This window comes from Eutrigla gurnardus, assembly GCF_963514095.1.
Source record: "Eutrigla gurnardus genome assembly, chromosome: 22".
NCBI lineage: Eukaryota > Metazoa > Chordata > Actinopteri > Perciformes > Triglidae > Eutrigla > Eutrigla gurnardus.
In genome coordinates this window covers 17,705,455-17,720,629 of record NC_139933.1, presented here as the reverse complement: position 1 = coordinate 17,720,629, position 15,175 = coordinate 17,705,455, and the positions used below count along the sequence as shown (strand labels likewise).

Sequence of the window (15,175 nt, the reverse complement as noted above, 5' to 3'; positions counted from 1 at the left end):
GTTGTTTGTAAAAAAAAGAAAGTCTGAACTAGAACCAGGCACCAACCTCCAGTGAAGTGAAGCCAACACTAAAGTGCCTTAAATGTGTGTTCTTGCTACTGGCCATCAGGGGGCGCCTCCTCTGTCTGATTGCATGTGACTCTATGAGAAAATTACTACTTCTTACTTGATTTATTTTCAAAGTAGACATTGTCAACAAGAGTTTATGGTCACAAACCCAAGTCTATTTCAATGAAGCTTTGGTAAAGCTGTTGGTAAACTATGGTCCCTTTTGGGGTCAAAAAGATGATAAAGCAGGGTATGTTTTAGGGTGTGGCTATCTTGTGATTACTAATTAGTAAGCTACGTCACAATGTCTACGTCACCTTTTTTACATGCAGTCTATGAAGGTAACAAATACAACAAAAGACAAATCTTAAATTGTAATTCCTGTCACTTTTCAACCTTTTAAAAGGAACCACAACATTGGTCAACACCTACACTTAATTGAAATTACAGTATATAATGTATAGAAAATATAACAGAATATTAACAAAACATCGAACTGAACAGATCGGCCCCATTGTCACCGATACCCTGATCCAGCTATTTAAGTCGGCATCGGCCTGATATCGGTATCCCTTTGAGAAAAGCGGCTACACAGTGCAGCTCCCGGAGAGATAATAGCCTGTGTGTCACAATAGAGATTTATACAATTCAGCATCATCCCAATCAGAGCTAATCTTGGTGATTCAATTAAAAAAAATTAAAATTTCATTCACTGTCTAAGCAACTTGGGGCTCAAACAATGCAGATGAAGGGCCAGCCGGTCATCCGTTTGTCTTCAGATTAGACAGCACATTCCCCTTCAGAGCTTCAAGCATTCCTGAAGCTCCAAGCTCACTTCAGACTGCATCAAACGCAGAGGACGCCCGGCTCGTCTCACAATCTCACACTTGAACTGAAGACCCTTTTCAGCGGTCGGCGTATCCGAGCACAGAGGCAGGCTTTTAGAGTGGTCGAGAGAAGTGCTCCTCCCACAACAGCCGCAATGGGATGTAGCTCTCTAGCGCTCCCTGTCTGTTACAAGCTGATAAGTCAGGGTTGCTAAAACCTCCAGATGTCCTTGGAGAGCTAAGTAAGAGGGGAAAAGTGGATACACAGGTAGCGTAACTAAAATAGCGTGCATTGGTGTTTTTAAATGGTTTGAAGTAGTGTGTTTGCGTGTGTGTTGCTGTATTTGGGCGTGTACACACCCTGTGTACCGAAAACTGTAGGAAACGGCGAGATACACATGTTTTAGTGGAGGATTGTGAGAACAGCACTGGTCTGCTGGGAGGATTCCCTGCAAAGTGACAGCAACAGACACGGAAACTGCTGTTAATGCTGCTGCTGCTGCTGTTAATGCTGCTGTTAATGCTGCTGCAATCCAGCCTTGACGTGAAGGACATCACAGTGCAAGTTAATGAGTCAACACACGTAATAAGCTCTGAATGAATAACAGAGTTCAATATGGATGTTTTTATTATTTAAAATAAAGCAGCATGGAGCACCTTTTTGTGAAGAATTGCAATTCAATTTTAATCTCTAACTAACTTTAGTATTCACTAAGTATAGTGCCTTCTAAATATTTAAAGCAGCAAGTTTTGTTCAGCAAGTAGATTTTAGATAACAAAAGAATAATTTACATACTATTTAAAAAATGTATGCTGGGGGGAAAATGCAGCTGAATCAGACTGAAAACACAGAAATGCATTTTTTTTTAAATCACCACATAACAACCAGTGACGAACTGCCTTCCTGCAAAACATCTTTTCAAAGAATAAGTTGATCATCGATCATTCTGTGTGATAATTGGTAAAAGTCATAGCATCGATACGCCACAGACTCCAAAACAACTGCAAAAACAGATTTTTTTTATAAACGCATTGAATAAAGTCGAGAGAAGGGATGGTGACATAATAAACTATGGGATATTAATCCTTGCAAATTGAGTGGGAGGCTGGACGGAAGCCCTCGTAAAATGCCGTTCATTTCACAATAAAGAGCCTGTGCTGGGGAGACTCAGACCCTGTGTTGAAAATTATTATTCCAATTACAGCGCCTGCTCTGTTGCTTTAGGCTGGGGTTCTCTACGTCATCGTAGGCCCTGCTCCGCTAAGTGAGAGAGGTTTCATGTGTGTGTGTGTGTGTGTGTGTGTGTGTGGGTCATACCAAAGAATGATGTAAAAAGTGGTCGGTACAATAAAGCTGACAACTATTATTATGAAGTACTTGATTTTGTTGTTGGTAATTCCCAGCTGTATACAAATGATTCCTAGGTATATTATCCATCAAATATATTGACCAGGACCAAAATAAGTGGTAGGAAATGGTGGATTAACCAATTAAACATCAATTCATTCATTCAAGTGCTACCGCTGCTCATATGCGTTGATGAGCAGGAGTTTGCCGTAGGTGTGATGAGTCGACTGAAACGCTTCAGCCACCGTCGTAAAACAATTACACTTTCAGTTTATAGATGTAAGATGTCTCCCAACAACCCACGATCACATACGAAGACACATAACAAGTTACCATGACTACAGCAGGAAAGACCATAGAAAGAGGGCCTTTAGAAGGTAGGTCTCTATACCATATTCAGAACATTACATCGCAGCAAATAAACGATTTGTCATGTGAATATATGGAGCAATAATGTCTTCCTGAGCGTGAAGTGGCTGTCCCTCTGTGTGTGTTGTAATCAGAGCTTCTCTGTGCTTTGTTGACTTCTGCATGCGAGCGTGCCACATCGGCTAGCAAAGCGCTACTGTCGTCGTTATTAGCACTGTTAGTGTTGTTAGCACAGTCGCCATGTTGAGAGCCAAGTGGAGGCAACCCCTCAAGCATAGAGTTTCAAACCGTTTCAAGACCCTCCGATTACCCGACCGTTAGGCCAAGAGTCACACCCTAACATGCACGAGAGAATCGTGTTGAAATACAACAAGATCAACAACGTACGGCCCGACCTTGAAAACTTCAACTAAACCTGCAAGAAGGGCTTCTCTGGCAGGAAGCAGTTCCTGTGAAACAGCTGTGGGAACCGTGGAGTTTGAGTTTTTGTTGAGCTTTGATGGCGCAGCTAAAGGAACGCGCTGGTTAGTTAGTATAGTTAGTATAGGTTCCTATACGTCAGGTGGAGGCACGTAGCGAGAGGAGCCTCCAGCGACAAACAGTGAAACCTGCATTGAGCAGTCCGGTGGAGCTGCTGGTCGTGGTCGTGCTCCCAAGCAAAGCTACCCAATCAGGAAAGTGTACAATGGAACCTAAAAAAAAATCTCCACAGCGGAGCATGACATCGCATGTCCGAATTATAAGCACCGGTGGGGAAAAAGTGGTGTTGGGTTTTCTGACAACAGGAGGTAAAGCTGTTTGAGCAGCAAAACTGATGAGCTGGTTCGGATCTATTTAAAGCAGAACAGGGGTCTTCAGCAGCAGTCATAGATTACTCCTTAAGGACCCCAAAATACATTTCAAGCTTCTGAGCTTCTTCCTAAAAATAAACCCTCACAGAATGGCGAGCACCTTCCGCACGCTGACAGGTTTATCCTTGTTGTTTGTGGCTGACAGACTCACCGCTGCTGCGACTCTTGCGGTTGGCCTTCCCTCCCGTCAGCAACATCTTCAAGCTGTTCCTAAACATGACTGCAGCAGATGTCCGGGATCAGACTAGAGAACAAATCTGTCGGAGAAAAGACAACACACATGAATATTTCCATGAGCTAACTGAGATTGTTAACAATAGAAGTCTGCAGTTAAAAGGCAACAAAAGTAGGCAGAAAACAAGAAAGCACAAGGGCTTTTACGACTACTTCTTACCAGATGTACATATACATGTATGTATTTAGCCTTTTTATAAAAATGAAAGGATAGGCAACATAAAACACAGTTTTACCATCATAACGTTATGTTCAAAATGATAATAAATGATATGTTCAAAATGTAAAATGTTCAAAATGTAATATGCAGTTTTGGGCGGGGAAACTTGAATAAATATATTTATGTGAAGGAGATTTTTTTTCACAGCAATATAAAGCTTTCATATATATATATAAAACCTGGCACAAAGGAGCTTATATTAATTCATATACATTAATTAATTCAACAACTAATGCTGATTTTTTTCCATCAATGAAAATACAATTTTTTGTTTCCATCATTTGAGTTGTGTGTTTTGATGCAAAAACACAGGAAAGACAGTCAAAAGGATAATTTTTTGATGGTTGACACTGACTTAACCACTTGAGAGAGATGAAAAAAGGAAACAAAAACAAAGAATTGCATTGGTAAAGTGTCAGGGGTAAATCAGGGGATAACTTGACTTCCCAGTGAAAATGTATTTAAAATCATTAGGTCCTATGAGTTAGTTTCCTGTTCACGTGAATGAGTCCAGGACCAAGCAGCTGGGGAAAGCTGACGAGTTGTCTTAAATCATGTATTTATCTTTTATTCATTTGTACAGATAAAGTGAGGGGGGATGCAAATGTACTTCGCCTTATCATATAACACATGACATGTAGAACAGAACCAAATGATGTGTCATAAACAGACGTGGAGGACGGCGTTTCAGTATAAAGCAGCTACGTTGCAGACAGATCAGAGCACCTGAAACCAGAACGCTGTCTTCAGTTCTGGCTTGCAGCTTGTTTTATCCTCCCTATCCCTCCCTCATAGAGGCACACTGTGAGTAGTAAAAAGCATGGAAGCAGATGTTCTCCATTAGGTGGGAGTGACTCAGCAAAGCCCCACAGACAAGCTCCATCTGAGGAGGCAGCTTTGGACCCAAACAATAAAAATTAAAAAAGACGTTGAGGAGGGTCTAAAAGGCTTCCAGAGCCTTTAGAGACAAGAGAGACACTGGGGAAACAATGAGGCAACACATGATGTTGTAGTCAGGTGGGATGAAACTGAGCCATGCATCGTTGGTTTGTCTCCTTTCAAATGATTAAAATAATCATTTGTAATTTATAATGCATTTTTAGATATGATCTCTGTCCAGTTTAAACTCAAATGGATAGACCTAGATGCCTGATTATTTAGTTGCAACTGTTAGTATGTTAATGACTTAACCTGAATTCTTGAAGAAAGCAACGCAGGCCTCCGGAGGCATATTTATGTTTATCGTAATTTAAATACAAATTGTCATTTTGCACATCGGGCTGTTGGTCAGGTTGTCCTTTTGTAGAGTGAAGTTGTCCAAGGTAAGTCTCTAACAAGACTGCGGTCCTGGATTGCCAATTTTAGCTCAAGTGTGATAAAAAAAAAAAAAAAAAAAAGACACAGAGCTGAAAAGAGAGGTCCATTGGAACAACAACAATATAGCAGGTGAAAATTGAGGGGGAGCTGCTGCCAAAATGAGAGCAGAGCCAGCCTCAGATCACTTCAGATGCCTTCTGGAGAGGACTCCAGCTGTGTTTGTTGTTCTGAGAGAAGCAGAGTGGTGCTGCTGGAGCCATTTTTCCATTAGTGACCATTCAGAGATTTTTTCTCAATGTGGAATTATCCTTTTAGTTGTGTGCACACTTCCAAGACCAAAGAGCAGCATTTACTCTTTCTCATAAAATATTGCGGTGAGATCAAGTACAACATCATGGAAGTTGTCAAACTAGAAAAGGCCAGGATGTAAAAGACACCGCCAGATGCTCATTTGGTTCACAACGGCGCACATCTGTCAGGCCAAGCCATTACCTGACTCATATCGTTAAGTCTAATCTCTCCATTACCCCCCGAACCACAACACAGCCTGCAGAAATAAGGAATTAACTAGTTTAGGGCCAATCAGACTGAAACACATGCAGTAAAAAGGGAAAGTCCTTTTTTACAACAAATCAAAATCCTTCTTGGGTATCAGTGGGAGAGACGGATCCTATCGGGCTCGCTAGAGCTTCTTCCAACCAGCCACCAGAGGGAAAACACACCGAATTCAGGTGAAGAAAAACCTAAATCCAAATCTTATTTTGCTGCAAAGATGAGCTGATTGGCAGGAATGGAGCGTGGACATCGGTGTGACAAAAATGTTTGGTACATTCTGTTTAGCTTCTAGGAGATGCACTATGAATAAGGACCAGTCTTATTTTGAGGCAAAGATGTGTACATTAAGCAGGAATGTAGCCCAACATGGAGGAGAAAGCAATGCAATTGTATTGTCTTTATGTATCTATAAAAATGTTTGAAATATTATTCTGATGATCTTTTTGGATGGAATCGTGCAGCCCTGGAAGATCCTGATACCTCATGTGATTGTTTCCAGGATTCAAGGAAAATGTAAAATGTAGGAGGAAATGTAAACAGCAGCAAAAACAAACCATTCTCAGGGCTGATAATATGGCGGGCACCTTATGACACCGTTCCTCACAGTCAACAACCGCACCAGTGAACGTCCCCGTCAAGGCCAATACAGATGAAGGTGATGGGATTTTATAGTGATCTTTTTGATAGAGCTCATTATATCGTTTGTATCAGGGGGCACGATAACTCCAACAGCTCATAAAAAACACTCCTAACCTCCTTTGGTTTAGAGGGACAGTAAATATGAATATTTTTACCTCATTTGCCAAACAGTGCAGCGTCACCCAGCCATGGTGACAGATTCCCCTAAATAAAAAATGAGCCTTGATGTGAATCAGTGGCTCTGCAAGACATTTTTCTCTCCCAACTTTTGTCTTGGATCCCGAGGCAGCTGCTCTCCGGTGGAGAAGAAAGACGCCGTCTATTTTAAACGTGATACGATTGTCTTGGCAAACTGAGTTAACTGATGCTTTAGGCAAATATACCCTCAAAACACATGAAACGTCTCTAATTTAGGGATTTATTTTTTTCAATTACTTGCCAAATTGGACGTGCCACAAAGAGCAGAAAATGTTTTATATTCAAAGAACAAAGCAGCGTCATGGCCGCTTGTCTCTCCGTCTTCCACCTTTATTCCCTATGCACTGTATAAAAAATACAAGTACAATGTGTGGTCTCTCTCTGATTATTTCATTTCTTTTCACTAAATTTGATGTGTGATAAAGCTCATGAAAGCAGCGGTGCTGGTTCAAGGTGGACGAGCAGTGATACAACGTCTCGGATTGGGCTGACTGGAATTGTCCAATCCATCCATCCATCCATCCATCGTCTACTGCTTATCCTGTATTCAGGGTCACGGGGGGGCTGGAGCCGATCCCAGCTGTCATTGGGTGAAGGCAGGGTACACCCTGGACAGGACGCCAGTCTATCACAGGGCCGACATGTAGAGACAAACAACCATTCACGCTCACATTCACACCTACGGGCAATTTAGAGTCACCAATGAGCCGATCCCCATCCTGCATGTCTTTGGACTGTGGGAGGAAACCGGAGAACCCGGAGAGAACCCACGCTTACACGGGGAGAACATGCAAACTCCACACAGAAGGAAGCCGGGGCCGACGGAATTGTCCAATACTTTTTATATTCCAAGCTTGTTCATTTGGAGCCATTTTCATACCGCATAGATGCCCCTTACTAATTTGTCCCAGAGCTGAAATATACACTCCAGCGATGAGGAGTGTTTTTTTTTATTTATTTTTTTATCCCCCTTGTCTGAAATCAAGTCATTGGTATGAACCGCGTCCCTCTCCATGACACCATGTAGACAGCGGTAAGAGAGTGTAAGGTGACCAAGGGTCAGGTCTTCGGCGCGCATGCATCATCTCCGGGGGGGGGGGGGGGGGGGGAGTGTATCCGTCACAGCGTCACCTCAGCATAAAATATGAGCAGGGTGCAGATCATTATGTCTGGTCTGGTTAGCGCACAGGTCAGAAGGCATTCTGTGATTATAATACTAAATCATGAAATGGGAAAAAGCCCTGACTCAGTGAGTGCATACGGTAGCTGCACGTCGGCTCTGCTGGAGCAGCTGTAAGGACTTGGGATGAAATAGACAGGACTTTACAGCGGAGCCTGATAAATCTGCTTCCACATGTGTAGCGGTGAGCTAACCAGACAAGGCTACGGCCGTTTACTAACTGCCAGAGCAGAACATAGGGAGAGATTTTGCCGTCTGTTTCTAGAGGAGGCAATCAATGTCTGAAATCTTAGAGGACAGGATACTAAGTAGGCAAGCAAGCGCACACACACACACACACACACACACACACACACACAAACACACACACGAGAGAGAGATGCGCAGGTCGCCGTGGAGAGACAAGCCACAGAAAAACGATGGACCCGTGCACAAGCGGTGTTTCATCTGAGGGTGTGAGCGCCTGCACAGCGCTGTTCCCACTCTCTCTGACCCTCTGTACCGGCCTTTGGGAAGGGAAGCCAAGAAGCAGCGTGCGCTCACTGATAATGTGCGTAAGCGGATGCAAACCATCTCAGGCTCTTCCACAGCTCCGTCATGATGCTCCTCCAGCGTGTTAAAAACACTTCACCAAAAAAAAGGGCACATTCGCCGCTCCTGTAACGACACTCGGTTCATTTGTCAGCAGGACTGGGGGATAATATCAAAAAAATTATGCATCGTGATTCATCAGTTTAGAAAAATCTAAACTGATGAAATATAGCCTACGGGAACACCCCCGGTTTAATTCAATCAAACTATTGTCTCCATCGGATAACTCTGCATTTGTGTGCATGCATGTAAACATAGCTGGAATTTTACTTGAAAAACTTTTGTTGCCCTAAAGGTCATTTATTGAATTATGAAATACTTTGAATTACCACACAAAACACATCTAAAACATGCCTTGTGAGACCGTGAAAGCCTTTAAACTTTGCCTTACTAGCTTTAGTCATTAAATATATAGGTTTAGCCATGAGCCTCGCTTGACGAATTGCTTCACCACGGCATGCAGAGAATATTAGAAGGATTCGCTTTGGTCTCTTAGTCCCGCCAGCCGCCTGTAGAATGAATTCAACTTTTAATCACTAAGCCCTATCTACATTTTGAAACATGAAAGAAATCCAGCTGGCAGCAGATGTGGCCCTCCGACTGTGAGCCGAGACTGAGAACCGGCGTGACCCTCCATTAATTACAAAGCTTATTTACAATCAATAAAGTATCCCTTAATGGGGCCTGCGATGGCAAAGGCCAGTGTTGCAGGGCGTCCAATAGGATTTATCTCATGTTACCCCTGGCCTCCAATTAAAACTCATCTGAGAGGAAGCCGTGCAGACACAATCATAGAATTAGAGAGGACGGTTTCCCGTGGGAGTGCTCTTACTGTGATTACCTATAACACAGATGTTACAGCAGAGGGAGGGTTTTTAAATTGAGACGGAGGAGATTGTGCTATTTTGTAGTGCCCACCAATAAAATTTAATCTCCCAGAGAAGGGAAGGACTGGGGACATTTCTGAGTCAAATCTAACTCCTCATAAAAGATATAATAAGAATCCGTCTTAAAACCGGTAATTATGAGTCACCCGTGAATGAAATACGGCTCAATATTGCTGTTGAAAGAGCGAAAATCCCTCGGCAGCGCGCGGCACAATGAAGCATCAACAGTTTGAGAATGACAAATGGACTCTGCCCTGAGGGACTCCGTATTCCGAGAGCAATTATAGCTGAATCCAACGGACTGACTGGAAACTGTGAATGTCTGACCTTAATCAAACAAGAACAGTGCCAGAAGACACAAAGTTTGAGAATATTTATCTTGAGAGCTGCGAGCTGAGTCATCCGATGATCCACTGATTCCCTCCACGTTCCACATACAGCGCTTTGTATTCAGGGTTCAGGGAGGGAGAGGGGATGAGAAGATAGTGGCAGATGGAACCTGTTCTTCACAACAACATCCTAAACACAACCTGTTAGAAACAGAACATATTCTCAGTCAAAAAGGATGAAAAAAAAGACTCCGCCCTCATCTTGCCAGCAGTCAACGGCCTGCGCCATCAGACGGGGATGAAACACACGCCCATCTCCAGGTTGAGGATGGCCAGGGGAGCTGAGCTCCATAAATCACACTGATATCAATAAGGGGACGTGTCAGGGACCCGACTCGCTAGGTGAGAGCTGCACAGGACGATGCAGAAACCACTTAAGGTCGCTGGTAACAAAATTTCACTCCTGCCCCACGATAGATTATTTATAAATCTAGATTAATGCCGGCGCACTCATTGCTGTGCAGGGGGGAAGGCGGTGATATCTGTATCACCATGCACCATATATGGCTTCGACAAATAAACTGTGACATTTTGATATCAGCTATGAGCATGACACAGATTATAAACATGGAACTTCTATTGTTTTTATATTCTCAATATTCCTACACATGAGAGTCTCCTTAATAATGAAAGGCTCCATATCCAGGAGTCAGAGCTATTCCATGTACAGTACATGTTTGATGGACTATGTTTGCCCCAGCAGAGAATGAAGGCACACTCCCTCTGTGTGTGTTGTTATCTTCTCTGTGCTTTGTTCACGCATCGTCAGTTGCCGCTGATAAAGCGGGAACGTTAGCTTCAAGCCGCCATGTTGAGAGCCACATGGAAGCAAAGGAATATGCTCTGAATTCTGCACCGTTAAAATGACATTTTGGGTTTGTTATGGCCATCAGTTTTAATTATTTAAAAGTTTGTATCGGAGAAATCATGGCTCTGAAATATAACAGCCTCAGGTGCCTTTGCTACGGAGAGGAATGCAATTTGTTGTCGAGTTGAAAGTACCATACCTCACTGAATTCATCTATGTGGTGCTGAATGTGCAGTCTTTCCTTTATAAGCATTCCCTACACAATTTTAAACTCGGAGATTGTTTTTTTTTTTTACTGAAATGCACCTGGAGAGTCATCGTTTTTTTTCTCAACACCGACCAGTGGCGTTTTATGTCCATCCAAAACTAGAGAATGCTCCAACTAAGATATTGGGGCTCCTGAATTAACTGCTCCTGCTTTGCAGCGGTGAACACTGCTCCATGGGTGAGACTGAACTGAACTTGTCTACTGACACATAGCTGTAATTTAGACCTAATGACAGCACGCCATCTGCGGCCTCCAGCTTCGGAGAGTCCAACTAAAGAGCAAAGACGACATTTGGCCCGGGTTCCAGACAGTCAGGAGTTACAGGGCCGACAGGTCATGGTTCTAAGCAGGCACGGCCAGTTTGCTGGCTCCTCCATTAAAGTCCATACCGCTCAGGCAAAGTTGGGCTTGCAACACACCGACACAGCCCACATATCGCCAAGTGAATAATTATGTGCTTTGGTTGTGTCAGCTCCCTGCGGGGGAAACAGAAGCCTCCCTGCACAGGCCAACTGGCACTCACTTCTCCTCACCAAATGTGCCCAGTTTAAACCAGCTTAGACCTCTCTCGCCCTCCCGGTCACATCTACTCAAAGGAAGCGGCTGAAATCAGGCGTCAACCTTCATCTGAGTCAAGGAGAACCAAATGAAGGGGGCATAATTCATAACTGTTTGTTTAAGTTAATGTCTGGGCAAGAACAAATAATGGGATGACATACTGTCAGCCATGTAGCCAGATTAAAGAGGGGAATAAATCATTTTAACACACAAATTATTCCCTCGGAGCTGCACGACCACAGCCTTTTCTTTTTTTAAAGTTCAGTCGCACGTCGTCTTCATAATCTCTTCAATGGCAGACAGCGCCGATGAAGGCATTTGTCAGTGATTGATGAGTTTTTTTCTTCCCTACAGACAGCAAAATAACAACAGCAGCCGAGCCCTGATTTTAATATGTGGTGAATGCTTTAATGCTCCCTCGCACCCGTTCGCTTGCTGCTGCGAACAATAACAGCAGCCCGACTGCGTGGATGAGCGGCGGAGAGAGAGTAGCAGGTAGAGAGAGAGAGAGAGAGAGGTCTTAAGTATTGGGAGTCTTCTACTGACACATTACTCAGGTTAATACTTAAAGGATTATCATTTTAACAACAAATTAAAGCAGATTACCACGTGAAAGGTCAAACACTGTGTTAAATATTGCCCAGAGAGGAAGATGCTTGGATGAGATGGCACTGACTGCTGCTTCCCTTCCTCTCCATGCAGAGACCTCACTGCTACACCTGCTGGCCGTTTGGGAGTACTGCTTCACCGTCTGGATTAGCAGTCTGAGCAGAGGTGCCTGGGGTTGTGTTAATAAAATGATAAATCTAAACCTAATCTAAAATAATAGCCTTTCATCTCCGTGGCTGACACACGACATGGACGTGCCCATCATCGGGTCCGTGGAACACGGGGAATTTTCTTTTTGTTTTGCATAAATCCTCTCGAGAGGCTCCCCATTTGTATGCCTCCCGCTCCGCCAGTCCTGTTAAAACAAATAGAGCGGGAGCTCCGGGAGGAAGACGGGTTCCGTGTTTGACAGGCAGCTTAAAGGGGCAAATAGAGTCGTGACATGAGGAGGGAAGGTCATTCTGCAGAAGGCCACTAACTGCAGGTAATCAGCGCTGGCAGAAGAGCACATTTGCATCGAGATGGAGGCATTTAATAATCAGCTGGTGTCTCTGGTCCGGGCAGGTGGTGAAATTCTCCAGAATTAAAAAGGCTAAAGTCCTGTAGCTCTTGGCCTCATTCACTTCACCAGGATTCACTCTCTTGTTTACTGTCAACGACCATTGATGGGTGCAGTCTGGAATTATATAGCTGTTATCACATAACACGAGACCACGGGCTAAATAAATGATGATTTCTATCAAGTTAACTTTAAAAGTGAGCCCATAAGAGAGTATTCACCGCTGATGTCTTCTTATACTGTTTAACAACATCAAATCACAGCGAGTGGAATTCATTAAAAAGGTCGCTTTGCGGCTCACACACAGGGATTCAAAAATATCAACCACCACTGCAGAGAATCAGGATTTGTTTTTATTTGTAACCCTGGATTGTGTTTATTAAAAAAATAATTGGCTGCCAAAAACATTTAGCACCAAGCATGGATTACCAACAGGGCAAAGCAAGCATCTGCCTGAGCTCTCCAGACCTTCAGGGGCCCCAAAAGCTCCAGTCGTACTGTGTCAACTGGTTTGTGCTAATTCATTTTTACTTTTTCTTGGAATTACGACTAAAACACAACAGCAACCGGTAAATAGAAATATTAAAATATTCCAAAAAATGAGCTAACATCTGCTGTGAATTTAGATTGTATTGAAACGTGCAGTAGAGCTGAAATGCTGCTATTTCTTGCCTTTTCACATTGCACCTCAGGTTGGATCCTTTTTTATGGCCTTATCACAACACCTTGCCTTAAACATCCGGTTCAAAGACCTTCATCATATAACTTATTATATGTTGCATAACTTCAGGTATTTACAGCGATTTGAAACTGTAAATTGGGTATCCGTGTGAAAGAAACTGCACCCAGCGTTGACAAAGAAATAAATCAAACTAAATTCAAGCATGAAATGCCCGCCATAACATCTGGTCCTGGCGCCGCTGTCACGTGGATCCGGTGCCAGCCTGAAGCTGGTTTCACACAGGACTGTCACTTCTGCCTGCCTCACATATCACAGCCTTCAGATGATATCCAAATGGGTCGACTCGACCACTTCAAGGGGAAACACTAAATAAACCAACTCACACACAAGCTGCCGCTCACTCTTATTTCATGCCCATGTGTGCGTTGCCAGTTCAGTTCATTTTCTTAAAATGCTTGACCACACAACACTAAGCCAGAGGCCTGTTGAGTGCTTGTAGTAACTTTGTATCTGAGCAGCAGAGCCAGATGGAGTGTTGGACTTGCCTGCCTGGGGCTACTGTGTATCAAGTGCAGCTGAGTAGTTGATAGGCTTAGCATGGCTTCCAAGTGGAGTAAAGCCACCGAGGGGGGGGGGGGGGGGGGGGGGGGGGGGACACTTAAACCAACTTAAAAGAGCACTAGAGTAGAGACACTACAGCTGTATGGGTTCGTGTAAAACTAAAATAAAAATAAAACCTCAGAATTACGTTTCTAAAAGTCTTGCTTACAACATTGTGCTACAGTCTGGTTAAAGGTCAGTTCTGTATATTTTCATCCTGGATCCTATTTACCTCATGTCTGTGTGACGAATGATTTTTTTTTAATTTACTTTATTTCTTATCTTTCAAAATGGTCCAGTATTGAGCGAGAATGCTGCAGCCGCAGCCGCTTAACCGGCCGCAATGTATATATACTATTAAGTGTCTGACAACATTATGGAAAAGACCACAGACAAATAAAACTATTATTATATATAATATTTTCTAACCTGTGGTTTGATCCGGTCTGTGTCTCTTATTGTGTCATGTTACTCACTGCCGGAAGCAGAGTGAGTGTTGGAGAGTGGAGTGCACAGTCTGTTTTCTGGAGTACAGAAAGTGTGTTTCCTAAAAGACTTTAAGTGTCAAGGCCCAATATTAAGTTGATTTCGACATGGATGCAAGGCGAGATTTCAGAACGAGAGACACAATAGCAAACCGATTGAGCGTAAGGTAAAGAAAAAAGGTTTTATTTCTGAGAGGAGTCCTTTCCACGGTGTTGTCAGACACGTAGAACAACAATCTGAGCATTTCAGAGGCAAAAAAACAAGCATTTGTGGAAGTGCAAGTACGTTGCGGATTAGGAGTTGTCCCCAGTGATTACACTGCAGGCCATTTAGCAGCTGGCGTCTGCAGCGTTGTCTCTCAATACTAGACTACTTCAAAATTAGTGTCCACATTAGTCACTTCAACACAAAAACATGGGGAAATGGCTCCAGGTTGAGGAGCCGTGGTAAATATCATGGTTATAACTATGTTTATGGTAGAGTTGGGCTTTGGGAACTAAAAACACATGGTGGTTCAGTAAAGATCAGACTTCTGTGTAAGACAACAAACATTTCAATACACAGGTAAAGGGGAGGGGGTCGAATTTCCTCTCAAAGAGTTTCCGCGTTGATCCTTTCTATTAATGACGTCTTTAGATAGTATCGCTGATGTCAAGAAAACCCACAAGGAGTTCATGTACCCCCCCCCCCCGAAGGTCATCAGAAATTCAGACAGCAGGTTTGGTTTCCAAACGGCAGGACAAGAACAGAACGGATCAATGCATGATGGCTGCCACCGATCCAAACAGGCAGAGAGGGGAGACAGAAAGAGACGAGTGGCTTCGGTAGGTCAAAGGGCTACCTATAATGGCGTTTGGTGCCGAGCAAATGAGTTTCTGCTGTCAAATGGGCCGCCTGCTCACAAATAAGACAGATAAAACAGGTCCGATTGTCAAAAAGCGATAGTTGACAA

The 15,175-nt window shown here is 43.3% G+C and overlaps 1 protein-coding gene across 5 annotated transcripts in view; it reads right to left on the bottom strand.

The window, feature by feature from the left end:
- tanc2b (tetratricopeptide repeat, ankyrin repeat and coiled-coil containing 2b) overlaps nucleotides 1–15,175 on the bottom strand; it is a gene marked incomplete at its 5' end in the record, with an annotated part of 118,639 nt that overhangs the window by 91,919 nt on the left and 11,545 nt on the right. For all 5 annotated transcript variants that reach the window (XM_084039518.1, XM_084039519.1, XM_084039513.1 and 2 more), the window contains one exon: nucleotides 3,595–3,700. In XM_084039518.1, the coding sequence (XP_083895644.1) occupies nucleotides 3,595–3,661 (67 nt within the window). Of the gene's footprint in view, nucleotides 1–3,594; nucleotides 3,701–15,175 lie in introns of those variants that run through there.